General features: G+C 45.0%; 1 protein-coding gene across 1 annotated transcript in view; it reads left to right on the forward strand.

Moving 5' to 3' along the window:
- Window positions 1-25,343, forward strand: part of XDH (xanthine dehydrogenase) — a 75,093-nt gene that overhangs the window by 25,440 nt on the left and 24,310 nt on the right. Inside the window, exons 7-24 of the mRNA XM_011972543.1 lie at window positions 464-532; window positions 909-995; window positions 2,260-2,401; window positions 3,264-3,356; window positions 3,968-4,119; window positions 5,372-5,465; window positions 7,117-7,226; window positions 9,737-9,921; window positions 11,416-11,590; window positions 13,061-13,144; window positions 14,599-14,768; window positions 16,522-16,645; window positions 18,348-18,467; window positions 18,951-19,047; window positions 19,998-20,122; window positions 20,874-21,007; window positions 21,439-21,526; window positions 22,741-22,827. Of these exons, the coding sequence (XP_011827933.1) occupies window positions 464-532; window positions 909-995; window positions 2,260-2,401; window positions 3,264-3,356; window positions 3,968-4,119; window positions 5,372-5,465; window positions 7,117-7,226; window positions 9,737-9,921; window positions 11,416-11,590; window positions 13,061-13,144; window positions 14,599-14,768; window positions 16,522-16,645; window positions 18,348-18,467; window positions 18,951-19,047; window positions 19,998-20,122; window positions 20,874-21,007; window positions 21,439-21,526; window positions 22,741-22,827 (2,136 nt within the window). The remainder of the gene's footprint in view (window positions 1-463; window positions 533-908; window positions 996-2,259; window positions 2,402-3,263; window positions 3,357-3,967; window positions 4,120-5,371; window positions 5,466-7,116; window positions 7,227-9,736; window positions 9,922-11,415; window positions 11,591-13,060; window positions 13,145-14,598; window positions 14,769-16,521; window positions 16,646-18,347; window positions 18,468-18,950; window positions 19,048-19,997; window positions 20,123-20,873; window positions 21,008-21,438; window positions 21,527-22,740; window positions 22,828-25,343) is intronic.

A 25,343-nucleotide genomic window follows, 5' to 3' on the forward strand; every position in this document is an offset into this window, starting at 1 on the left:
CAGCACCCATCTTGGACATCCTTGGCAGGGTCCCGCAGAGAGTCCAGCCTGGGAGACACCAGCCACGCCCCATGGAACCTCACTGGTCTGGAAGTTGAGCCTCTTGAGTCTTGAGAGAGCCAACGGGAATATCCCTCATAGACACTTCCTGAGGAAGCAGCACTGAAGAAGAGAAATGGGCATAAGGGATAGGTTTTGATAAAGTAGGACCTAGTTGTTATGGATAAAATTTCCTGAAATTCAGTGACCTTGTTGCTCCTATTTGTTTAATCTACGTTAGCCAAGCAAGAGGGAATGTAGCTGAGGCCTCCACTCCGCACGACAGGCAGGTAGGATGCCCCTGCTGTTCATGCTGGGACAGGCATCAGAGCTGGAGTGTTCTGGATATTAATAATCTAGGTTCCTTAGCTTCTGTGAATACTCTTTGTAAATACCCTTGTGCAGATGTTCATCATCTCTCTAGGATGGTGGATGCTGCGGAGGAGATGGGAACAATCCAAACTGCTGCATGAGCCAGAAGAAAGACCACTTGGTAAGTGAGTTCTTCTCCCCCTGGAAGCCTGGGGGTAATCTGAGACTTAGAGGAGTCGGTGCACAAGCTCCATGTCCCTGGGCGTGGGGGCTGGAAAAGGAACCTACGGTGAGTCAGCGATGGCAGACTCACCGTAGATAAGCCTACGTAGACTACTACGTAGTGTCCCCTCGTAGATGGGGATGGTGATGGTGCACATTAGCCCCAGGTCCTCTAACTGAGACCCTCTCATTCCTGCCTCCCAGGGATTACCTGCTCCTCTTGCACCCTGCAGGGGGCTGGGAATGAGCTGGCTGGAAGGAAAGGCTGAATTGGCCCTCTTGGGTGTTTGAAAGGAGGGGATACTGCCCCATCTACCTGTTCTCTTTCTCCGTAGGTCAGTCTCTCACCATCTTTATTCAAGCCAGAGGAGTTCACGCCCCTGGATCCCACCCAGGAGCCCATTTTTCCCCCAGAGTTGCTGGTAGGTGATGCCTCAGGGACAGGCCCAGCCGAGTCTGTACTGTGAGTCCCTGGAGACCTGCTTTATTTTCATACCCACTGGGAATTTTGTGTCTTTCTTGTCCTTTAGGTTTCAGCTTAAATTTCCCTTCCACTTTCTGACACCCCCTAGGTTGAGTCTCTGCTATGTGTGCCCACAGTCCCTGCACTTCTGTTCATGTGTGTCACACTTACAGTTACTAATTTGATGTCTGTGTTCTTTGCTAAATGACAAGCCCCATGAGGATAGGGACTGGCTCTCTGGGCACACTGTGTAGCATAGCAGGTGCACTATAACCATTTGTTGATCTCCTGCCTATATCTAATACATAAGCACCCCAATAAACCTATTCCCTCTATAAGCAATCCATTTATTTAAGAAGAAACAAAACAAAACAAAACAACAAAAAAGAGAGCTCTCTTCAAAGGACATGATCTGCAGCTCACAGTTCTGTCTTAAGAAAACCCCCTCACACCCACTTTATCACCGTCACTCTAATATTTATGGCAACAAAAGAATCAAGCCACTCAGAGTTTTTGAAGTGCATGCTTCTCAGGGTGTTGAGCTCATGCAAACTGCCAGAGAGAATGGCTTTGTAGTAGGCCACCAGCAGATCTTTCTCTGGACTGTGAAACTTTGAAAATACCGGCAGTTTTATTTGAGGGCTTTGTTCTCAGCCCAGTGTCACCCTGCAAGCACTAAAGCCAGCCTTCCTAGGCATCGCGTTATAACAAACCCTTCCTTCCTTCCTCCTTCCTTCCTTCCTTCCTTCCCTCCCTATAACAAACCTTTCCTTCCTTCCTTCCTTCCTTCCTTCCTTCCTTCCTTCCTTCCTTCCTTCCTTCCTTCCTTCCTTCCTTCCTTCCTTCCTTCCTTCCTTCCTTCCTTCCTTCCTTTCCTTCCTTCCCTTTTCATGCCTTGTCCGTGGTGCCCCCTGGAGACAGTAAGGGGAACTGCAGGGAATCTGGGCTTTCAGCCAGGTCTGTTGGAGACCTCAGGATCTTCTTTCACCAGTGAAACAGGCTCATACTGCCTCCTTCATGGAGGTCTTGTAGAGACTAAGCATATATTTAAAAGTCCCAGTGGAGTTCCTGCCTTTGAACATATTACTTCCCCTTGCTTCTTCCTGATGGATATTTTCATTCTGAATGTCAGTAAAACATCCCATTGTGGACTTAAAGCAATTTATAAGAGGAATGATGGTAGGAAGAGGGATACAGTGTAGTAAGAAAACTGCATTTCCCAGAGGCTGAAAGACACTCCTCGGAAGCAGCTGCGATTTGAAGGGGAGCGTGTGACGTGGATACAGGCCTCAACCCTCAAGGAGTTGCTGGACCTCAAGGCTCAGCACCCCGATGCCAAGCTGGTGGTGGGGAACACGGAGATTGGTAAGGGCCGGGGGTAAGGGCCGGGGAGGCTGCCAGGGGGCCTAGGGGTGTTTCTAGGTCTTCTTGCCCATCCTTACCTCCCCCTGACCTTACTTGCCTCTGCACCCTACCCCTCTGCCCCACTGACTATCTAGAGCCCACCAGAAAGCCCTGTACACTCCAGTTCCTGCAAAGGCCCCTGGCTGTGGAGTCCCACAGGCCTGGCTCAGCCCCTTGCTGGATGTGTGACCTCAGAAAAGTTGCTGGGACCTGGAGGACAGATTTGAAGTTTTCCCTCTCATTTTCCTTTTTTGTTTTAATGTTAAACTTTCATGTTTTTATTATGATTATACCCCAACATGAATAACCATTCCAGTACTGAAATTTGGCTATTCTTAGCTGTGTGATTTGGGCAAGAAACTTAACCTTTCTGTGCCTCAGCTTCTTCATCTATAAACAGAAAAATCATGGTACCTCGTAGGGTTGTTGTAAGGATTAAATAAGTTAAAATAGGGAAAGTGCTTGGAAGGGTTCCTGACATACCTTAATTTCCTGTGTTTCCTAATGTTGTCCACACACACACACACACACACACACACACACACACACACACGAGTGAATTGAAACTCATTTCATTTGAATTCAGATAGGTTTTTTGAGAGGGAAAGAAAGACCTAGTTTTGGGCGGACAGTCCAAAGACTACATCTAATCCCACCCCTGGTTTACTGAGTTTCCTATTCCCAGACACCTACAGTCACCAGGGAGCATATTATGATTGTGAATATGTCATATATCCTGTGTGTAATGGTAGGAAAAGCTGCTAAGTCCTGCCCTGGTGATACAACAATGGGCCTACAACTTCAGCTTCTCGTTTCTCTCTAGGCATTGAGATGAAGTTCAAGAATATGCTGTTTCCTATGATCGTCTGCCCAGCCTGGATCCCTGAGCTGAATTCAGTAGAACATGGACCCGAGGGTAAGGGAGAGGTTCACTCCAAGCTCATGGAGGGGCTATGAGGCTGGGGATAGGTTACATGATGGGTGACAGGTGTCAGGGTGGCCTCCCCATTGGCTCTGGCTGCCCCCTGCTTCTCCTGGGGCTCGTCTTGTACGGGGAAAAGCGGGAGAGACCCCATTCTCTGCCTTTTCTCCACCAAACATCCATGGTAGGGTGCCAATGGGCAAGAGGCTGCGGGATCGTCCATCATTTTCTCAATTCTGGCTACACATTAGAATCACTCATCCGGGGGTGGGGAGGTGGGGGTTGTGCTTGAGTGCTTTTGAAAAGCTTGCTAGGACTTCACCTTCAGAGATTCTGATTTTAATGCGTTGAGAACTACTGGTTTAGAGGAAAGAGCATCGGTTGTAGGATCAAGAGGCCTAAGTTTGAGTACTGGCTCTTTTATTAGCTGTGTAGCATTGGTTAAGTCACTCAACCGCTCTGGGCCCTAATTTCCTCATCCATGTAAAGCTGTGAGTCCTGATTCAGCCTTGCTCGGGTTGCTGGAAAGCTTCAGAGGAGCTGTGCATGAAAGCCTCTTCTGAACTGTGGGAAGAATTGCTGGGATTCCGAATGTGTGTTCCCAGGTATCTCCTTCGGAGCTGCTTGCCCCCTGAGCATTGTGGAAAAGACCCTGGTTGATGCCGTTGCTAAGCTTCCTGCCCAAAAGACGGAGGTGTTCAGAGGGGTCCTGGAGCAGCTGCGCTGGTTTGCTGGGAAGCAGGTCAAGTCTGTGGCGGTGAGTCGCTGTCAGGAGCAAGCGAGGCCCGTAGAACGGAGCTTTCATCTGAAAGCAGGGCGGCCAGACTCTCACTTGCATCAGTGCAGTGGGCCTCAAACTTTAGTGCTTAGAGTTGCCTGGGAGGAGCAGTGCTTGTTAAAGTGCAGATTCCTGGGCCCCACCCTCAGAGATTCTGATACGTGAGTCTGGGAGATAGCCCAGCTCTTCAGGTGCTTCTGATAAAGGTGGTCTGTGGGGCACCCTGGGAAACGCACTCCACGACTCATGGGCTTCATGCTGTGGTTGCAGAGATGAGGCTTCCTGCCTCCCTCCCCTTTCCTGAGCTTGGCTGATCCAAACAGTAGGTGAATAAGAGATATGCCAGGGAGAAGCCAGAATTGGGAAGGAAATTTCCTTTCCGAGCTATGGGGAGAACCAGAGACAGAGCCCTCCGACAGAGGGAGGAATCCACCTGTTGATTATTCAGTCAGCCTTCAGACGAGTCCCCACATTCCCAGTTTGCAAATGGTGGCATTCAAACACCCTATGCCAATGGAAGCTCTTCACAACAGCTTATTGTGTTGGAAGAAAAGCTATCCCTGCCATTTTTAAATTTTTTTAAAATTAAAACAAAACAGCCTACACCTGTTCCTCCCAGCCCCCACCCCAAGTACCTGTCACTTCTGATGATAGATTAGGAGATATAAACGCAGAAACGCTACCAAGTTCCCTAGTTCTGCTAAAATCTACTTCCAGGGAGAATTTCGTTGTCATTGTGCAACTGATTTTCTTCCTGTTTTCTAATAATGGGAACCCTGTATCTGATTCTTCTTACATTTTTTTTGCCAAGTTACCAGGAAGTTCAGATCCAAATAGGGCAAATTGTTCAACCTTAAGTCTTCCTCCTCTCTTTCCTTGATCTTTATCTTCTATTTTATTACCTCTATATGGCCTCTGTGATAAATAACCTCAATCCTTTCGGGAAAAGGTTGGGTGAAATCATCAATCAAACAAACAAACACACTTAAAGGGGCTTCCCTGCTAAAATTTTAGAGTTGGGATCCAATCTCAAGTGTTCTGATTTCAAATTTTGTGCGTTTTTCAGAATGCCTAAGTTCTCACTGTGCTGTTATTGTGACTACAGTAGACACAGGTCCTCAGGGGTCTGCCTGCAGCAGGGGTCACCTGGCTGCCCTGGGTTCAGAAGCCTGCTGCGTGAGCAGGGGTTTCCTGGGGTGAGCTCTCACTGCATGCTCTCTGCTTGTTTTAGTCCATTGGAGGGAACATCATCACTGCCAGCCCCATCTCCGACCTCAACCCTGTGTTCATGGCCAGTGGGGCCAAGCTGACACTTGTGTCCAGAGGTGAGCTGCCTGAAGCAGAGGTCCAGGAAGAAGGACTTGGGGGAGAAAAGTCTCACCAGATAGGTCATTTTCTGGAGAAACAGAGTTCAAAGTTCAGTGACCCAGCTTTCCCTAAGGTCTGGATCCAGGGAAGCAAGGAAAATGTACCCGGTTTGGGGGACAGGAAAGCTGGACCTTTTCTTTGTAGAGAATTCACCGCAGGTACTGCTATCTGGATGCCTTACCTACTGGGGTACTGGGGCTGGGATGCACTGGCTCACCACAGCCTGCTGTTGGATCTTCAGGAATTCTGTGAGCCATCTGTGAAACAGTTATTAATAAAAATCAGGCCAGGTGCGGTGGCTTATGCCTGCAATCCCAGCACTTTGAGAGGCTGAGGTGAGAGGATTACTTGGGGTCAGGAGTTCAAGACCAGCCTGGCCAACATGGTGAAACCCCATGTCTACTAAAAACACTAAAATTAGCCAGGTGTGGTGGTGTGCGCCTTTAGAACCAGCTACTTGAGAGGCTCTCAGGAAAATCACTTGAACCTGGGCAGTGGAGGTTGCAGTGAGCCAAGATCTCACCACGGCACTCCAGCCTGGGTGACAGAGTGAGACCCTGTCTCCAAAAATAAAAATAAAAATAAAGTTGCGTAAAATTACAATGAAATAAATTATATTCAAAACAAAAGGAATAAATACTCAAAATTCATCACTTCCTAATTACTTCATTTTGCTGTTATCAGTGCTCTTGGAGTTATTTGCCTCTGTCTGTCTGTACGGTGGACATGCTGTACAATTATGTGCTCCTGTGCATCTCTGCCTTGTCAGAGGGTCCCCGAAACCACCCCAGCTCTGATATTCGCTGAGAGGATTCAGCATGCCGTCATATTCCGGGCTATGACTTATTATAGCAGGAGGATGCAAAATCAGCAAAGGGAAAAGATACATGGGAGCAAAGTCTGGAGGAACCAGGCCCAATTTTCCAGAGACTTCTCCCAGCGGAGTCACACAGTGCATGCTAAATTCCTCCAGCAATAAGTTGTGACAACACAATTGATGCCTTGCCTACCAGGGAAGCTTGTTAGAGGCTCAGCGCCTGGGGTTTTCTCGGGAGCTTGTCATATAGGCAGCCTCTACTAGCATGTGCCCAAAGTCTAGACTCCCAGAAGGACAGCAGGGGTTCAGCATAAACTATTGTTTGTACAGATAATTTAGGCACAGTGAGCTGTGCTATCATGGAGCACTGGGAATCCTTCTGAAGTACAAGTTCCCAAGGGTCAGCCTTGTAAGCAACCCCTACAGAGGAGAGCAGTCCGGGTTGCTGTGCTCTTTCCCGCCTTCTTCCCAGTTTCACATTCAGTGATGCAACTTTGGTGGCCTGAAATTGGCTATTGGAAGTATTTACACCACACAGATTGGCAAATGCTATAAACCAGGGCTTTTCCCCCCACACGGAACTGGTCGTTAAAGATTCACCAGCACACTATTGCTTAAGGATGCTTAAGGATTTCAAATGGAGGATTTGGCCCCAGTTGTGCCAGTCATTCCCTCTGACTGTGGGCATTGGAGACCAGCATGAAGAATCCCACTGATGGTTGCCCTTTGCTCCCCATGGGGTTCCCAGCCTGTCCCTCACGTTGGCTCCTCTTCATCTTGCTTCTGTACAGGCACCAGGAGAACTGTTCCAATGGACCACACATTCTTCCCTGGCTACAGAAAGACCCTGCTGAGCCCGGAGGAGATACTGCTCTCCATAGAGATCCCCTACAGCAGGGAGGTGAGATGTTGGCGGTGGTTCCAGGCTCTGCTCAAATGAGTCCTACTGCCAGGCTCTAGACAAAGAGATCAGAATCTGCCTCAGGGACCAACGTGAGCCTCTCTCAATCTTTACAGTGATGATTTTTCTCTCTGAACTTTGCCTCTATTGAACCAACCATATTCCTTTCTGGACAATGAGAAGTTGCAGGATAGGAGTCCACATGGCATGGACTGTGGAACCAGATAGCTAGAAACTTAGTCCTGAGTGAGTCATTTCACCTTTCTGAGCCCCAATTCCCTCATCTGTAAAATGGGCACCATGTCACTTACTATACGGGTTATTGTGAGGACTGAAAATAAATAATTCGTAAGGTTTCTGGTGATGCCTAGAAGCCAGTGGAGATGACCAGCAGCTAACAACAGAATTCCAAGAACACATCTAGCTGTCAAGGCTTCCTGCCCACGTCAGAGGAAATTTGCTTTTCCGTGGTGAAGAATGTGGGGTTCATGTGCTGCATGAAGCAGCTGCCTGTGGCTCAGACCATATGCTGACCTTAGGCTTGATGAGGTGTTGCTTCGCTGACCTCACTGTGGATTGGTGCGGATGGATTCCTGCTTCATGAGTGGCTCTTCTGGCCTGTTGGGGCAGGTCTGGGCACCACTGGCTGCCTTACTTTTTGTTCCCTGGGGCCTGTGATGTCTTGACCTGGTGTGGGTCTTTCCTCTCCTAGCAGCTACCAGCTCAGAACACATTCCAAAAGGGCCTGTCAGAAAAGGCATCTGGGAGAGGCTTGGGGAGCCGCTGTCAGGGAGAGTGAAGTTTCCCACAGCCGGCGCTTTAGTGAGTGTTCTAAGGCATGTTTTGCCCTTGGTAATTTTGACCTCCTTAATGAGAATGCTAATTAAATTAGAGCAATTATATCCCTGAGGTGGTTCCTTAATGGTTTTCTAGCTTGTCTGTATAGACCATTTTGAGCAGTGATTCCCAGCGTTTTGAATTTCACAGTTCAGTAATTTTTTTTTTAATTGTGAGCGATGAAAGGGGGAGAAAACAGGTGTAGCTCTATTCAGTTTTTATTTGCCAGGTATGGTCATTAACAAAATACATCCTTCCATAAAAGAAAGGAGATTTTAATACCCAGAATTAGGAAACTCTCAAGAAAGGATATTGTCAACCTGCCACTGACAGTTCACTGTACCCAGAAAGAATGTCCCCATGGACAGGCACAGTCCTGGGAGTGAGCACCTGGGACCTCTGTTCCAGAACAAAGGTCAAACTCTGGGCTCAGTGCCCCAGAGCCGTGCTTGACATCCAAGCTGAGCTAGCTTTGTCATCGGGGGCGGGGGGGAGCTCCATGGCTTCTTCAGAGAAAAGCCTGTGGCTATTTGGGGGCCTCAACTGTGGGCCTCATTGTGCTTTTTCCAATAGATCTCCTCTCCCTAAACATGCTAATTTTATTGTTCAACAGAATTTGCGGTGCCAGAGTGAGTACAGACCTCAAAAGGAACCTGACACAGAAAGAGCTTGAAGTCAGGTGGCTCTTACCTGGAAAATAACCAATGCTCTCCTCCTATCCTTAAAGACAGATCCTAGCTCAAACCCAGGAAGGAAAATGTGTTTAAAGTGCAAGGGCAGTGATTGTTGCATAGTGTGATAGTGATATTTTCTTTTAGCAAGACTTCTTTCTGTCTTTCTGTCTTTCTTTTTCTTTTCTTTTTTCTTTTTCTTTTTTTTTTTTTTTTTGAGACAGAATCTCACCCTGCCTGCTGGCCCAGGCTGGAGTGCAGTGGCATGATCATGGCTCACTGCGGCCTCAACCTCCCAGGCTCAAGTGATACTCCCACTTCACCCTCCCAAGTAGCTGAGACCGCAGGAGTGCGCCACCACACCTGGCAATTTTTTTCTGTTTTTGTAGAAATAGGGCCTCACTATGTTGCCTAGGCTGGTTGAACACTTGGCTTCAAGCACTCCTCCTGCCTAGGCGTCTGGGATTACAGACGTGAGCCACTGTGCCCGGGGTTCTTTCACCAAGATTTCTGAATGATGCCAACAGACTGGTGGGAGGGGCAGATTGGAGAGGGCACTGTGAAGGCCACAAGCAGAGGATGCCAAGGGCCAAACAGTCTCAGTCCCCAGAGAGGCTGGGGGGGCACCGATAGTGGGCACCAGGGTGGGGAAGGTAAGGGGGATGAGGGGTCTCTGAGGAGCCTTTGTGAAAGCACCCTTCCTTCCCTGCATCTGTTGTTCAATGGAGACCACCCAGTTCTACTTTGTCCCTGACCCTCAGCTTTTCTGACTAGCAGGGAGAAATCCTGGTTTTTTTCCAGCTTCTGGGAGTGCTGTTTGGAACCTCTCCTAAACAGGTGGTAATCAGTTACGTTTGATCTTTGATTCCTGGGGCCAGTTCACACACTGATGTGTGATGGTGTTATCCCCTCACCCCACCTCATAGCCCTGTGGTTTGGGTCTTCCATTTGCAGCCCCTGCAAAGCAAGGTGGAAAACAGGCACCTTCCTATTCTCTTTTAGGGGGAGTATTTCTCAGCATTCAAGCAGGCCTCCCGGAGAGAAGATGACATTGCCAAGGTAACCAGTGGCATGAGAGTTTTATTCAAACCAGGAACCACAGAGGTAGAGGAGCTGGCCCTTTGCTATGGCGGAATGGCCAACAGAACCATCTCGGCCCTCAAGACCACTCAGAGGCAGCTTTCCAAGTAAGAGCTAACAGCAGAATAAAACTGCTGCTACTGTTGCTGCTACTAATAGTATCATTATTACTGCTGCTGCTACTATGACTACCAGTAGTATTACTATTGCTGCTACTACTACCATAACTACTGCTACTGCTGCTACTATTGCTACCACTTCTACTATAACCACAGTTGCTACTACTACTACTACTATTACTAATACTACTAGTAGTATTACTGCTAGTATTGCCATTGCTATGCTATTACCATTGCTGCTACTACTATTATTAATACTATTGTTACTGTTACTGCAACTATAATTAATATTATCATTGCTGCTACTCCAGCTGCTTCTACTACTAGAATTACTGCTGTTACTCATTATTGCTATCACTATGACTACTGTTGCTACTACTATCACTACAGCTACAATCACTGCTGCAATTCCTACTGTCACTATTATGATTAGTATTATTGCTGTTATTACTATTACTACTACTGCTGCCTCTTCTGCTACTTGTTCTGTTAGTACTACTATTATTAGTGTTATACTAGTATTTTACTAATACCATTACTGCTGCTACTATTATTGCTACTGAAATTACTACTACTACTACTGTTACTGCTACTATGACTATGACTATGGCTACTAGTATTGCTGCTACTACTATTACTACTAACAGTAGTATTACTGCTGTTATTGATGCTGCTGGTACTATGACTGCTACTTTCTGGCTTTGCTTCTGTTACTACTATTATTACTACTGTTGCTGTTGATTCTATTACAACTTCTTCTATGACTTTTACTACTTCTACTACTACTATCTATATTGCGACAATTACTGCAACTATTATTGCTGTTGATAGTATTATTACTAGTAGTATTGATGCTGATGCTACTACTACTGCTCTGTAATTACTACTATTGCTACCATTATGGCTGTGATTAGTACTACTGCTACTACTATTACTATTACTATGGTTATTATGTAACAGAAATTGTACCAAGCACTTTAGTAGCATTATCCTAGGAAATCCTCACAGCACCCACATAAGATCGATAAAGCTTAACTTGGAGTTTGGTTCCTTGGTTCCAAAATTCCTGGCTTTGTCATTTACCAAATAGGTAACGTAAGTCAAGTTACTTAGCCTCCCTGTGCCTCAGTTTTCTCATTGGTAAATGGGTATACGAATTTTCCCTACTACATTTTAAAATTTAAATTAAAAGTGAGAATTCACATAAAACAATTAAGATGTTGCCTGGCACATTGTGAGGATTTGATAGATTTTAACTGTTATTACTTTGAAGGTCTTTTAAAATTGCATCTGTTTTTAAAGATGAGGAAACAGAGGCTCAATGAGGTTAATTTAAGTTGCCTAAAGTCACCCAACTCTAAGTATCCAAGCCGAATTTTGAACCAAGCTTTGTACAGCTCTGAGGCTCTGGGCACACAGCTGTACACAAAGGGATGTGGAGGGTTGGGCAGTAGTGCTGTCCCATGCCCTGCACTCTGGCAGGCTCTGGACGGAGGAGCTGCTGCAGGACGTGTGTGCAGCCCTGGCGGAGGAGCTGCATCTGCCTCCCGACGCCCCTGGTGGCATGGTGGACTTCCGGCGCACCCTCACCCTCAGCTTCTTCTTCAAGTTCTACCTGACAGTCCTTCGGAAGCTGGGCCAAGAGAACCCAGAGAACGTGAGTGGGGCCTGGCCAGGCACTGGCTCTCTGTAGCATGTTTGGGGATATAAGAAGTTGGTCTGGGTAGTAAACTTACTCCTGTCCTCCAGACATCTGAGGGCAGAATAGCAGGGACCAGGGTCACAGCACAAGAATCATGGAAATGGGAGTGACCAGCTGGCTTAGAGGCAGAGTGCTGGGCTGGGCTTTGGGGACACAGGTTCTTGCCCTGTAATCTCAGCTACTCAGGAAGCTGAGGCAGGAGAATTGCTTGAACTTGGGAGGCAGAAGTTGCAATGAGCCAAGATTGTGCCATTGCACTCCAGCCTGGACTATGAGAGAGAAACTCCGTCTAAAAAAAAAAAAAAGAAAAGAAAAGAAAAGAAAAAAGAAAAAAAAAAGAAAGAGAAAAAAAGAAAGGGAATGCAGAGTGTGGTAAGTACGTAGGGTGGAATGGGAATGTCAGGTGGGGCTGCAATAGCCAGGAGGCCGTGGAATGCACAGGATATGTGCCCTCAAGAGAGGATGCAGGCTAAGATGGGGCCCAGCTCCTGAGATTTGTTCACCAAGAATTTCTTTTGCATCTGTCCTATGCCAGGTTGCACGAGGTGCTAGGGGGCAGCTCAGTGTGGGGGAGAACGTGGACAATAAAGGCCACACTTGGGAGACAACTGTGGAGATGGAGTGTGGAGGGGGCCCAAAGTGGAGAGGATGTCACTGATGCAGGGATAGCAGAGATAAATCCCTCTTAAAAAACAAAACAAAACAAAAAACAAACAAAAAAAACAACTATAAAAATACAGGATTGGATAAAGAAAACTAAAATTACCTTACTCTCAAATCCCAGAGAAAACCACTGCTAAGTATTTTGGTTATTTCCTCTGATCTTTTTTCCTGCATTTATCTGTCCATCTATCTGTTATACTGTTTGTCTGCTCCATCTCTCTCTCTCTGTTTCTAGCTGTCCTTCCATCCATCTATCAACACCTATCATCTTCCTATCTTTTGATGTGGATATATTATTTTCTAAATAGACTTGGGACCACACTGCATATAGAACTTTAAATTCCCCTTTGCTTCCATTGGGATTATATCGTGAACATTTTCCATATCATTAAATGCTTCCCATGGAATTGAGGAGGGCAAGGAAGACTGTTCTAGGAAGGCTGGAGGAGAAGGATATTCCCAACAGAGACAGCAGCAGGCATAAATACAAGAAGGAGGGAAAGAGTTTGGGGTGTTGGAGGAAGTACAGACCATTCAGTCTACAGGGTACACTAGGGGGCTAGCAGTGAAGCTGAGGCTGCTCTTAAATGCTGGGCTCTCAGAGCCCATGTTTGGATGCTGAGAGATCCAGCCAGCACTCAAAGGGACATGAAATGAAGAGACAAGGGGATCAGTTGCCACTTTGGTTATTTGGGGACAACCAAGGAAGGGATCAACGATTGAAATATAATCCTGGTCACCTCTGTTGTCTTGTCTCCACAGAAGTGTGGTAAACTGGACCCCACTTTCGCCAGTGCAACTTTACTCTTTCAGAAAGACCCCCCAGCCAATGTCCATCTCTTCCAAGTGAGTACAGTCAGCGTATGGCTAATATCAGGGGACTTTGCAGGCCACATCAGTTGGCTAGTGGCTGACCATCGGCTAACGACTAACTTGAATTGTATGTAGGTGCATAAAGCTCCTTACGCTTGTGCGTAAATATCCAGTGAAGAAAATGGGAATCGTATAGATGTTAATGTCACTAGTCACTATTTCTCCCTTGTTTGCCTAAATTTCTCTCTTTGGGATTAGACTCTTAGCTGTACCTCTTCTTTACAGATTTTTTTTTTAACATAAGGGATAATGTGCAAAGCCAGAAGTCTTTTTGAGCATGCTAAAACAGACAAACCATCTATCTACTCCAGCTTTTTGAGAGGTGCTAGGTAAAGGCTCAGCAAACTTTTCCGGAAAACATTTTCGATTTTGTGGGCCAGATGGTTTCTATTGCAACTTCGCAACTCTGTCATTGTAGCACAAAAGCAGCCACAGGCAAAACATGAATGAATGAGTGTGTTGTCTTCCAATAAAGCTTTATTTACAAAAACAGGCAGTGGGCCTGTGTCAGCCCCCAGGCCACAGTTTACTGCCCCCTGCACGCTGGAGTGTGATTGGCCCAAGCATGAACTCTGGGGCCTGCTGCCTGAATTTGTATCCACACTCTGCCAGTTCATAATTGTGCAACCTTGAACAACTTATTTATCCTCTTGTGTGCCTCTTAAGCAGGTTAATTATACCCACCTGCAAATGTGGATAATCACATACCTGTTTCATAAGCTGGTTTTGAGGATTAAACATGTTAATAAAAGTAAATTTCTTAGATGGTCCCTGGGATACGGTGAAACATTCAATAAACATTAGCCATTGTTATGATTACTTTGTAAAACAAAAACAACTTTATTATAAAATCAATAATTTAAAACATTTTAGATAATATGGAAAAGTATAAAGAAGAAAATAAAAATCACCAAAAATTCCACCTCCAAGAGCAAATTATTATTATATTTTTGTTTAATTCTTTTCATTATTTCTTATGCATATATGGACATGTATATACTATATTTATAGCATATATTATCTTTTCCTGCAGAATTTGAATTATTGTCAAATACAAACACAAATGTTTTATGTCCTGTTTTCATGCTTGCATGAACAATCCTTCTAGTTAAAGTCCTTCAAAAGTATGTTTCAATGGTTGCATACTATTGTGTTATATGGGGCTGCATAATTTATTTACCCAGTCCCCAAATAGTGGAAATGTAAGTTCTTCTTTTTCTTGTTGTTCTTTTATAAAACAACACTACGACTACTCTTGCCATCACTTATCCACCTTCCTGTTCCCTTTGCCCCACGCCCCCTGCATTCTTTATTCTTACCCCTCGGTGTGCTTTGCCATGTAGCCTGAAGCTCTCCAGTGTCCCCTGGGCCTGTAGAGAGGCAGTGTCCTCAACAGCTCAGCCTGATTGATGACCCTGTCATTCCAGGAGGTGCCCAAGGGCCAGTCTGAGGAGGACATGGTGGGCCGGCCCCTGCCCCATCTGGCAGCGAACATGCAGGCCTCTGGTGAGGCCGTGTACTGTGACGACATCCCTCGCTATGAGAATGAGCTGTCTCTCCGGCTGGTCACCAGCACCCGGGCCCACGCCAAGATCAAGTGAGTGTCACCGCCAGGAGGAGTTGGTGGAATGCTGTGAGGGAGCTGCTGGGAGCACCCAGGAGACTTCTCTCATCCTGCCAGGCCATGGAGATGCAAAGATAATGAGGTGCCTCCAGGACCTCCCAGGCTAGAGAGAAGGGAAGACCTTCTAGACAGCTCCTATTATTATCTCTGTGTTCCAGATGAGGAAACTAAAGCACAAGTAGGGTATGTTACTTGCCCCAGGCCACACAGTTGGCAAGTGGCAGAGTTGGAGTTTGAAGCCAAGCAACTGAGCAACTGTGTTGTGCTGCCTCTGCATGTTCAAGCCAGACAGCGTGAACTTCACTTCCTGGTGGGCGTTAGACACATAGCCTGCTGAGTAGAGCAGCTAGGAAAAGCCCTTCCTTGGGCCCACTGCATGGACTAGGAATCAGGTTTCCTTGTCATTGGTCTTTTCTCTGCTGCTGCTCCTAGTTTGGAGACAAACACCCTCCAGGAATGGTGAACCAGGCATGGCTGAAATCTAACAGATAAATAAACTTGTTCAGGTCCCTAAAAAAAAAAAAAAAAAAAAGGTGTTTACGTTCCTATGGTTGCCAGCTATAGGATACATTCTTTCCCTTTTTTCCCTTGTCTTCAGCCCATATTGACAATACCATAACCCACATTATCTTCACTCAAACCACCTCCATCCAAGCAATGTGTGAATGGATGGAAGAGGATGAGGGGGTTGACATTGTCGTAACTGCAACAACTAGGGTCTTCCCGGGCTGCACACACTTGGAGGTGGGTGTGGCAGGACAGAGCTTAACCCTCCTAACTTAACCTCAGTTCCGGTAATACCAGTCACGCTGCTTTCTGGCTTAGTGACTTCAGACAAACTACCTAACTTCCTTGAGTTTGAGTTTCCCCGAACATAAAATGGGAATTAGGATAAGTACTTTCAGAGTTTCTTGTTAAGGATTAAGCATTTGGAAGATGGTTAGTACTTCAGGGCAGTTTCCATACCTTTCCCTGAAATGTGTTGCCCTATTTCCCTATGGGGGCATGTGCCAGTATGATCAGTACATAGTTGAGACTGTTACCCTTGATAATATATTCAGGCATTCTCCCTTTGAGGTTCACGTTTCCTCATTATGGTAGGATGCCCGGTCATGCTGGGATAGCACCATGAATGCAGGGAGAGAAATGCAGCTCTATGAAGCTGTTCAGGGCCATTGGATCAGTGGCACAGCAGGTACCCATGTGCTGCTTTTGGAAGGGAGTTAGGTGTGATGCGTGAGTTAGCCAGAGCTCTCCAGAGTAAGTGCTGTTTGTTCTGATATGGCTCGCTTGTACCTGGAGACCAGACAGGGCACCACGTAAGGTATAAAGAGGCCTGGCCTGCCTTATTCACTTTATTTATTTTTAAATGGAGACAGGATCTTGCTATGCTGCCCAGGCTGGTCTTAAACTCCTGGGCTCAAGTGATCCGCCCACCTTGACCTGCCAAGGTGCTGGGATTACAGGCGTGAGCAACTCTGCCTGGCTGGCTTATTCACTGTATATCCCCAGCAACATTCAGCATAGTGGCCTGAACATGGTGAGGATTTAATCGACATTTGCAGAATACAATATAATTGAATTAGAATCTAATAGAAAAGAAGCAGAGAAACGAGGAATTAGGATGGAGCCAAGCCAATCAAAATAAAAACAGGGTTGTCCAACTAGGTGATATGTCCCCTGCTCCAGCTTGCTGGCTGGGCCCTCACACCACTCATTCTTGCAGGTCCATAGATACATCAGAAGCCAAGAAGGTGCCAGGGTTTGTTTGTTTCATTTCCGCTGATGATATTCCTGGGAGTAACATAACTGGAATTTGTAACGATGAGACAGTCTTTGCAAAGGATAAGGTAGGTCTTGGATTTTTTTTTATATGAAGTAAATTGAATAAGTATTGAAGTTTTAATTTGTGTACATTACTCCAAACTCCTGATCTGGAAAGGTTATATATTTGCATGGATTGTGGCCATCATCCAGTTGGCCCATATTCAGCACAATCTACAAAGGGATAGAATATGTTACTTGTTTATTTAATTGATGCCTGCTGTTTGTACATAGTAGGATGTCTCTATGCCAAAGTGGCAGTAAAACAAGGCTGGTAATTACATTTGAACTAACAATTGGGTTCTTAAGGTACAACAGTAAACTCCTTAATTAAAATAAAATAAGAACACATTTAACAAACTAACTAGAAATCACAATACCACCACTACATAAATTGATAATTCACTTACACGAAAGTTGATCTATTGATTTCAACTATATGGAATTCTGCAGCAACAAACAAAATCCTTCAAATGTTTAAGACAGCTGCTACAAAAGTCCTTATATTTTACTCATAGGATAGTTCTGGACAGTCATTTTGTAATTCCGGTAGACATCAAATCTTGCAAATTAGACATGAGTGGGTATTTCTGAAGAGTGAGTTCATCTTATTATTGATGTAAAAGTGAAGGAAAGAACAAAAAACTAAAAATGTGAGAACAAGGACTCCATGAGGAGAGCATTTCATAGAAGAACAAGTTGCTTTACATACTTTAAGAGCTTCTCAGGGCAGTGCTAGCATTATGGCTAGTGAGAGTCAGCCCCATTTAACCACCATTGCACTAACCAACAGCCAGATTTAACCACCATAGCACTAATCAACTAAGTCAATAGCTTATTTGGGCCACAAAGATAATTATCAGAGACATGCATGCTAATTGTTGGTTCCTATTGTCAGAAACCTCATCTTCTAAAGTGATGTGTTGGACAAAAATTTTTTGTTGTTTACTTTTTTGGGGATGTTGGATGAAAATTATCTCTGAAGGAGATCCATTAAGCTTTTATGAAACTGAATTATTGAAGAAAAGAAAACAACAATCATTATCATATAAATTTTTAAAAATCTTTTTATGGGTCATCAAGTCTAAGAACCAGCATTTGAGAGCTACTGCTTTTGGGTATTAGATGAAGGATGGGACATGATACTTAAAAAAAAGTGTCACGTCTTATAAGCATATGTCTTACATGCCTTATATTGATGCTTACAGCCTTTACAGCCTTTGAGAAGCTTTTGATATAAATCTGGGAAATAGAACATAGAAGAGAGTGGTGTGGTGAAAAGAAAATAAAACTAAGGGTCAGGGTCTAAGATTAGTCATGATCTATTAATAGTGACTAGCCAAATGTGGCCTTGCCTTCTGAGTCTCCACAGGAAGACCAATGGTGTTGGAGTGAATCTGAATTGACAAACACACTTCCTGGTGCCATATCCTCCTTTCTGCACATGGCAAATGAGTAGTCAATTGCCACATTCTATCTGGTTCAGCTTCTCAATAGTCTGCCAGTACTAAATACTCAGAATTGGCCCTTGAGATGAAATGTGTTTGGCATCTTGATCCTAATGATCCTCAATCAGTAGGATAAGGAAATTAAGAGGCCCCAGGGCATTCCTAAAATGTGCTTTGATTGTGAGGCCAGGGACTTCTTTTGGCTTTTTGAACAATCCAAAAATAATTTGTTTCACTATGAGCCTGGTTGCGTTCTTTAACAGTCTGTCTCTGCTACTAGGTTACTTGTGTTGGGCATATCATTGGTGCTGTGGTTGCTGACACCCCAGAACACACACAGAGAGCTGCCCAAGGGGTGAAAATCACCTATGAAGAACTACCAGCCATTATCACAATTGAGGTAACTGAGAATGGGCTGCCGGTGTAGAGGAGTGAGCTCCTTGTCCCTGGATGTGCATTTATTATGATCCCCTAGAGGGGATTTGAGCAGTGGATAGGGATTTGATTAGATGGGTTTTAAAATCCCTTTCAACCCTGGGATTTGGGGTCCCATGAAATCTTCCCCTTTACGATCTTAGGCCCAGTCCACTAACAACAGCCAAACTGAGTTCCTCCTTCCCAAAATTTTACCTCCATCTGGTCCTTGTGGTATTCTTTGCTTTTCCTCAAGGTCCAGGGTTGTCCACCTACAGCTGAGGAAATGAAGGAAGATGATTCCCTGGGCTACAGTAGAGCTTACTTCAAGTCTGTATGTGAAGCGTATAGAGATTCATTTATGGGAAGAGAGAGTCAACAATTCAGAGAGCTTCTCTTTCCCTAATCAGAACCTATCTTTCCCTCCCTGCTGAAAGTCACATTTCTGAAACTTCTTTGTGATCCTCAGGATGCTATAAATAACAACTCCTTTTATGGACCTGAGCTGAAGATCGAGAAAGGGGACCTCAAGAAGGGGTTTTCCGAAGCAGATAATGTTGTGTCAGGTAGAGCTGCTCCGTGCCACAGTGGGAATGGGGTGGCCCTGGTTTGCAAATTAAATTCAAGAGATATGCGTTGAACCCTGAAGCAAGGAAGTGATTTCCAGACATTTCCTAACAGAAAATTCCCTCTTACATTTGTAGCAAAATAGTAGACAGTTGGCTGGGAAAGAGCTTCAGTCATCTTAATCTCTACTCTCCTGTCTCTAGATTGGACCTAATGATTCTAGAGAGATTCTAGAGTATTCTGATCTGGAAGATCATCTAGGGAAGATAACAGCCACAGATGCCTGACAGCCTTAGGTCTGCCAGGCCTCTAACCACACAAACTCTCATCATCCCCCTACCTGAAGGCAGTCCTTACCCATATTCAACTAGCATCCTCCCTCCTCTTCCCTTTGCCCTGCTCTCCCTTCACCTCTGTCTCTGACACTGTGAAATCAGATCCATTGCTCTCACCCCAGGACAATGCAGCTGACTACCTCTTTTGGAACTGTTTTTTACATTGGCTGTTGTGCTTTGCAAAGTCACTATGAAGCCAACTCTCTACCAGGCTTGGTAGCTTAGGTTCTGGAAGATGCTCTGGTTTTCAGCATTTCAATCACATCTATTAATCCCTGCTTTACCTTTTCCAAAACTGTACAATGACAGTTTTCAAAATCCTTGATTTCCATAAGCTGCAGTGAGAAGAGAACTTTGGACTGGATGCATTTCGGTGTCATTCTGGTTTCTTTGTTCAGCGGGTGGGGGTGAGGGTAGAGCACTCAGCTCCCAAATGGCTAAGACTTTGGGATCCTTTTCCACCCCAAGTGGGAAACCTTGAGGTTACCCCTCAGGTAACCGTGTGATCAGTTGCTTCCTGCCCAGGCCACTTGGCAGAGTGTACTCTCTCCTTAGGCAAGCTGGCCCCTTCTGCAGAATTGAGCTCACTGTGAGGGATCTCACTGCTTCCCCAGGGGAGTTATACATCGGTGGCCAAGAGCACTTCTACCTGGAGACTCACTGCACCATTGCTGTTCCAAAAGGCGAGGAAGGAGAGATGGAGCTCTTTGTGTCTACACAGAACACCATGAAGACACAGGTAGGTGCCTTTGGGTCAGCTCAAGGGGCTGACAGGGCAGCGGGGAGCTCCTAGCAAACCAGGAGGGCCATGTGGGAAATGGAAAGAGGGAGATGTGGGCTGGTCCAGAGGGTACTCGAGTGTCATAGTCCTGGAGTCACCAACAAGCTGGTATCACTGACCTTGTTCCATAACCTTTCTCAGCCTCAGTTTTCTCATCTATAAAATGGGGCCTGGGTGGGTCGTCGTAATTATTAGATGAGTTTTAATATTTAGACTAGAGTTTGGTACATGTTGGCTGTTATCATTTCAGTGCCTATGGCCTTGGTCAAGTCATATCCTGCCTCAGTTTCCTCATATGTAAAATGAAGATATTGGATTAAGTCATAGCCACAGGGCCCACTAAATTATCTACAGCAGCTCAAATAGTCCCCCTTTTTCTACTGCCTGTAATGTGACAGCGGTTGCCAGTGTTTTTGGCAGCTGGTCCTGCTCTCATGATCTCCCAGTCCCTGGTCACCTGGTCAGACGGAATAAGTTTCTAAAAGTATTCTGTGACCAACTGCTTGCCCTCTGGTTAAAAACCAATGCCTGAATTCAGTCTGGCAGGCCCCAGCATCACTAACCACAAGGCTGCATGGGGATTTTGAATCAAGGAATTTCTGAATTCACAGTAGTAATTAGGTCCATGCATGTTGGACAGGCTCTGCATCAGGCCTGAAATAAGTTCAGATAATGCATTCAGTGTGAATGTTCTGTCTTTTACCCATAGAGCTTTGTTGCAAAAATGCTGGGAGTTCCAGCAAACCGGATTGTGGTTCGAGTGAAGAGAATGGGAGGAGGCTTTGGAGGGAAGGAGACCCGGAGCACTGTGGTGTCCACGGCGGTGGCCCTGGCCGCATATAAGTGAGTTCCAAAGCCTGTTTCTCTCATCTGGCTCTGGGAAGAAGACTAAGGCTGCTTCTGCCAGGAAGGCTTTCTGGACTTCCCCCTGTTAGAATTCGTTTCCCCCTGCTTTGATTTCTCACAGCCCTCTGTTTTTAGAACCCTTGGGCATAGTGGGAGGGTAACATCACCTGTTCCATTGTGGTCTGGCACAGGTGTCCATGTCTGATCTCCCCATCTGGCTGTGAGCTCTCTGAAGGAAAGCACATACCTCGCGTCCTTATATTCTCCACCTTGTCTAGCACAGTGCCTAGATGGCAAAGCAGCCCAGTACAGGTCTGCTCAGCGTGCAGGTGGAAAAGGTGGCTTCCTGGCTGTTTTTATTCTGAGACTCGCAGGGCTGAGCTGCTGTTGAAGGCTCACAGGCTTCTAATCCTTTCGGTACCCCCCAGGACTGGCCGCCCTGTGCGCTGCATGCTGGACCGTGATGAGGACATGCTGATAACTGGTGGCAGACATCCCTTCCTGGCCAGATACAAGGTTGTAGATGTTGGGGCTGTGCTGGGATGGGAAGTGCCATTTTGTGAGGAAACCTGGGACCAAATGTCCAGGCTTCCTAGAGCTGCACTCTTACTTTTTGCCTATCTGTAGAAGTTCAAATAAGATATAGCAAGAAGAGAAATTCAAGTAGGCTAACAGCAACACAGAAAGGTAGTGCTGAGGGAGGCTGGCACCCCATCTCCCAAGGGTGGCATTCGTGACTTCTGTGGATTTGCTGTGTTCTGAGTCTGGTCAGGCTCAGAAACATGATTCACCAGCAGACTCAGGGTCAACCCATCGTGCTTGGTAGCCCAACATTAACATGATCACAGACCTGATGTAAATATTGGAATGACAGCTTAGTAATTTACTGTGAGAAATAAAACTTCCCAGGAGCCTGGATAGCCCCAAGATGTTCGGATAAGCATCTGCCTTCCCAGATCATGGTTGGAGACTGTCCACACTTCTCTCTGGGACAGTCCCTTTTCTGGAGTTCTGTGGATGACCAATGCACCCTTTCCCTGTAAACATCAGCAGAACCTTACCAGGATTCCGCCTAGCTCTAGAAACCTGGGAGCCCTCTCTCCATGAACTGGCCTTGAACATGGCCTTTGACCTATTCTGAGTTTGTTTCATAATTTAGCTCCCAGCAAGGGATTATAGTTCTCTTAGCCCCAAATTCTTGTGGGCCTGAAGAGAGTTCCTTGATCTTTCGGGGTCCCAGTTTCTGTATGTGTGACAGCCTGGAAAGGGTATTTTAACAGTGTACATAAGGTCAAGGATGTGCATGCTTCTGTGAAATACAACTTTTTTTGTCTTCTGACCAAAATCCGTGAGGGGACAGTCCAGTATCTTTCCTAGTTTCTCTTCCCTGCGCTCCCCTCCCTGCCCTATCACGACCAACTCTCTATTTCCAACCTCCTTACTCCCCTCCTAGACCAGAAGCCAGGTGCCAGTAGCAGGAAGAAGGGGTGTGGGGACAAGGGTGTCCAGGGGTGGGGAGCCAAGTGTGCGCCGCTGGGGAGAGGTCAGTTCCTCTCTTCTTCACTTGTTACCTTCTGCTGACTTTTGAAGGTCACTCTTTTCTCATGGGATGATGTGGTGTTCTGTTTATTTCCTCCAGGTGGCATAAGTGGGAGGGAGGATCAGAGAGAGACAGAGAGGTAGGGGAAAGGGGACTTCTGATGAATCACTCTCCTTTCTCCTTTTATCAGGTTGGCTTCATGAAGACTGGGAAGGTTGTGGCTCTGGAGGTGGATCACTTCAGCAACGTGGGGAACACCCAGGATCTCTCTCAGAGTGTGAGTAGGACCTGCAGCCGCCCCTGCACCCAGAGCTGACTTCTAGATCAGCCTGTTCCCACACAGGCACGAGCCTCCCTAATCCCAGCCTGCTACTGTTGCAGTAGTCTCCTAATGGGTCCTCACCTTCAGGTTTCCCATCCTTGATTAATCTCTATAGCACAATGATGATCGTATTATTTCTCTGGTTAAAAACCCGTCCTTCCTGTTTAAGATAATTTGCCAAGCTAGCAAAGTTAGTTACAATGTTTTATGTACAGTGTGGTAGCATTGTGTGTGTGTGTGTATATGCATGGAATAGTAATATATATACTTAAACTAATACTAATATATATTACTATATATAACATGCATGGAAAAGTGTCTGAAGGAACATATACCAAACTGTTAACAGTGATGATCAAATTATTAACAGTGATTGGAATGGTATTGAGAGGGGTATACACTGTCATTTTCTATGTTACACGTTTCTGTGATGTTTTAATTTTAAATAAGTCTAATTGCTTTTTAAAAAATTGTTTCATTGAAGTATAATTTACATACCATAAAGTTAATCCATTTGAAGTATGTAACTTAATGGTTGTTAGTAAATTTCAAGAGTTGTTAGACCACTATCACAATCCAGTGTTTGAAATCCCATCACCCCAGAATGATCTCTTGCATCCATTTGTAGTCACTCCCATTACCATTCCACAGGCCCAGGTCATCATTAATCTACTTTCTGTCTTGTAGTTAAGTCATTTAATAGAACCATTAAATGTTCTATTTAGTTTTTTTCTGTTTGGTGTCTTTCTCTTGGAATAATGTTTTGTAGGTTCCTCTATGTTTTTGTTATTATTCTTTCTTTTGAGATAGTCTTGCTTGGTCACCCAGGCTGGAGCGCAATGGCACAATCTTGGCTCACTGCAACCTCTGCCTCCAGGTTCAAGCGATTCTCCTGCCTTAACCTCCCAAGTAACTGGGATTACAGACATGCACCCCTATGCCTGGCTAATTTTTGTGTTTTTAGTAGAGACAGGGTTTCACCATGTTGACCAGGCTGGTCTAGAATTCCTGACTTCAAGTGATCAGCCCACCTCAGCCTCCCAAAGTGCTGGGGTTACAGGCGTGAGCCACCGTGTCCGGCCCATCTATGTTATAGCATGATTCAGTACTTCACTCCTGTTCATTGATGAATAATATTCCATCATAAGGATATACCATATGTTGTTTACCATTCACCACTTGATGGACATTTGTATTGTTTCCAGTTTTCTGCTTTTATGCATAATACTGCTCTGAACACTCTTATACTAGTTTTACGTAGACATGTATTTTTATTTGTCTTGAGTAAATTCCTAGGAATAGAATTGCTGAATCTGTGGTGAGCTTAACATTTTAAGAAATAATCGCATTTTCATGGGCAGAGGCAGCCTGGCAGGCACTGGGAGAGCTGGGCTTTATTATTACTAATATTCTACAACTGTTTAAATAGAAGGAACTTTATAATGAAACAGTTCAGAATACTGGCTCAAGAACCTATGTCAAGATGAGCTGAATTTTAGTAAATTATTTTAGGAATTATGACGAGCTAATTGAATTAGGCTTGTGACAATGAGAGGAATTTACATGACAAGTAAAACTTGCTCATATTAAAAATGTTTAGATATTTGCTTCTATAGATGTCACTTTAATAAAATACCAATTTAGTGTTACTTGTGGCTTGTCTAGTTAGTAATAACTTTAATAGGCTTTATTGGGACAAGCTTACTGCTCTTGTAGGAGCTCCTCTCACAAGTAGTTGTAATGCCCTAGTATAACTCAGGATCAGTAGCTTGAGATGTTATTGTTTTTCTCTTCATCTTTGACTTTCAAAGAGCCTCCCCTTTTTGGATCCAGACATCTTTTCTGAATCCTGGTTCCACTAGTATACCTGCTCTCCTATGATCCCAAATCATAGTCAATGGTGCCTCGAACGTAGCACCTTCAGTTAAAGGCTGCTTAGTGCTCTGAGGAAAGCTTGCTGATTATCTCCCTGCTCTACTCACCCCAAAAGGCAGAAAAACAACATAGTCAGTCTTGCGCTCATTTGTAATTGTAAAGATCAGTTATATATGTATTTGTAATGAGAGCAAGTATATACTCATTATAGGATAAATTTAAGAAGTTTAAAATATCCCAAAGTAGAATTTCTATATCTAGTCTTTTGTTTTTTTCATGAATATTTGCAAGTGATTACCATTAAATTCACACATGGCAGATTAATCTGAAAGATCTGAGAGACCACGTTCTTCCTGGCCGTGATAGAACTGCTCCTGTGGTTTGGGACAAGTAACAAAACATCTGCTTGAGTTTTGTTTGCAAAATATACTATTAATATTTGACCTACCTCAAAACATATTGAGGATCTGTGAAATGCTAAGTTCCCAAAATAAAATATTGCCGATTGTCTTTTTATTGAAAGTAAATTTCCTCATTAAGTCAACCTGCCTTCTGTAAGTCACAGTGCTTAAATCTCAGGATTTTTTTTTTTTTTT

The sequence above is a fragment of the Mandrillus leucophaeus genome, unplaced genomic scaffold, assembly GCF_000951045.1.
Source record: "Mandrillus leucophaeus isolate KB7577 unplaced genomic scaffold, Mleu.le_1.0 Scaffold13, whole genome shotgun sequence".
Lineage (NCBI taxonomy): Eukaryota > Metazoa > Chordata > Mammalia > Primates > Cercopithecidae > Mandrillus > Mandrillus leucophaeus.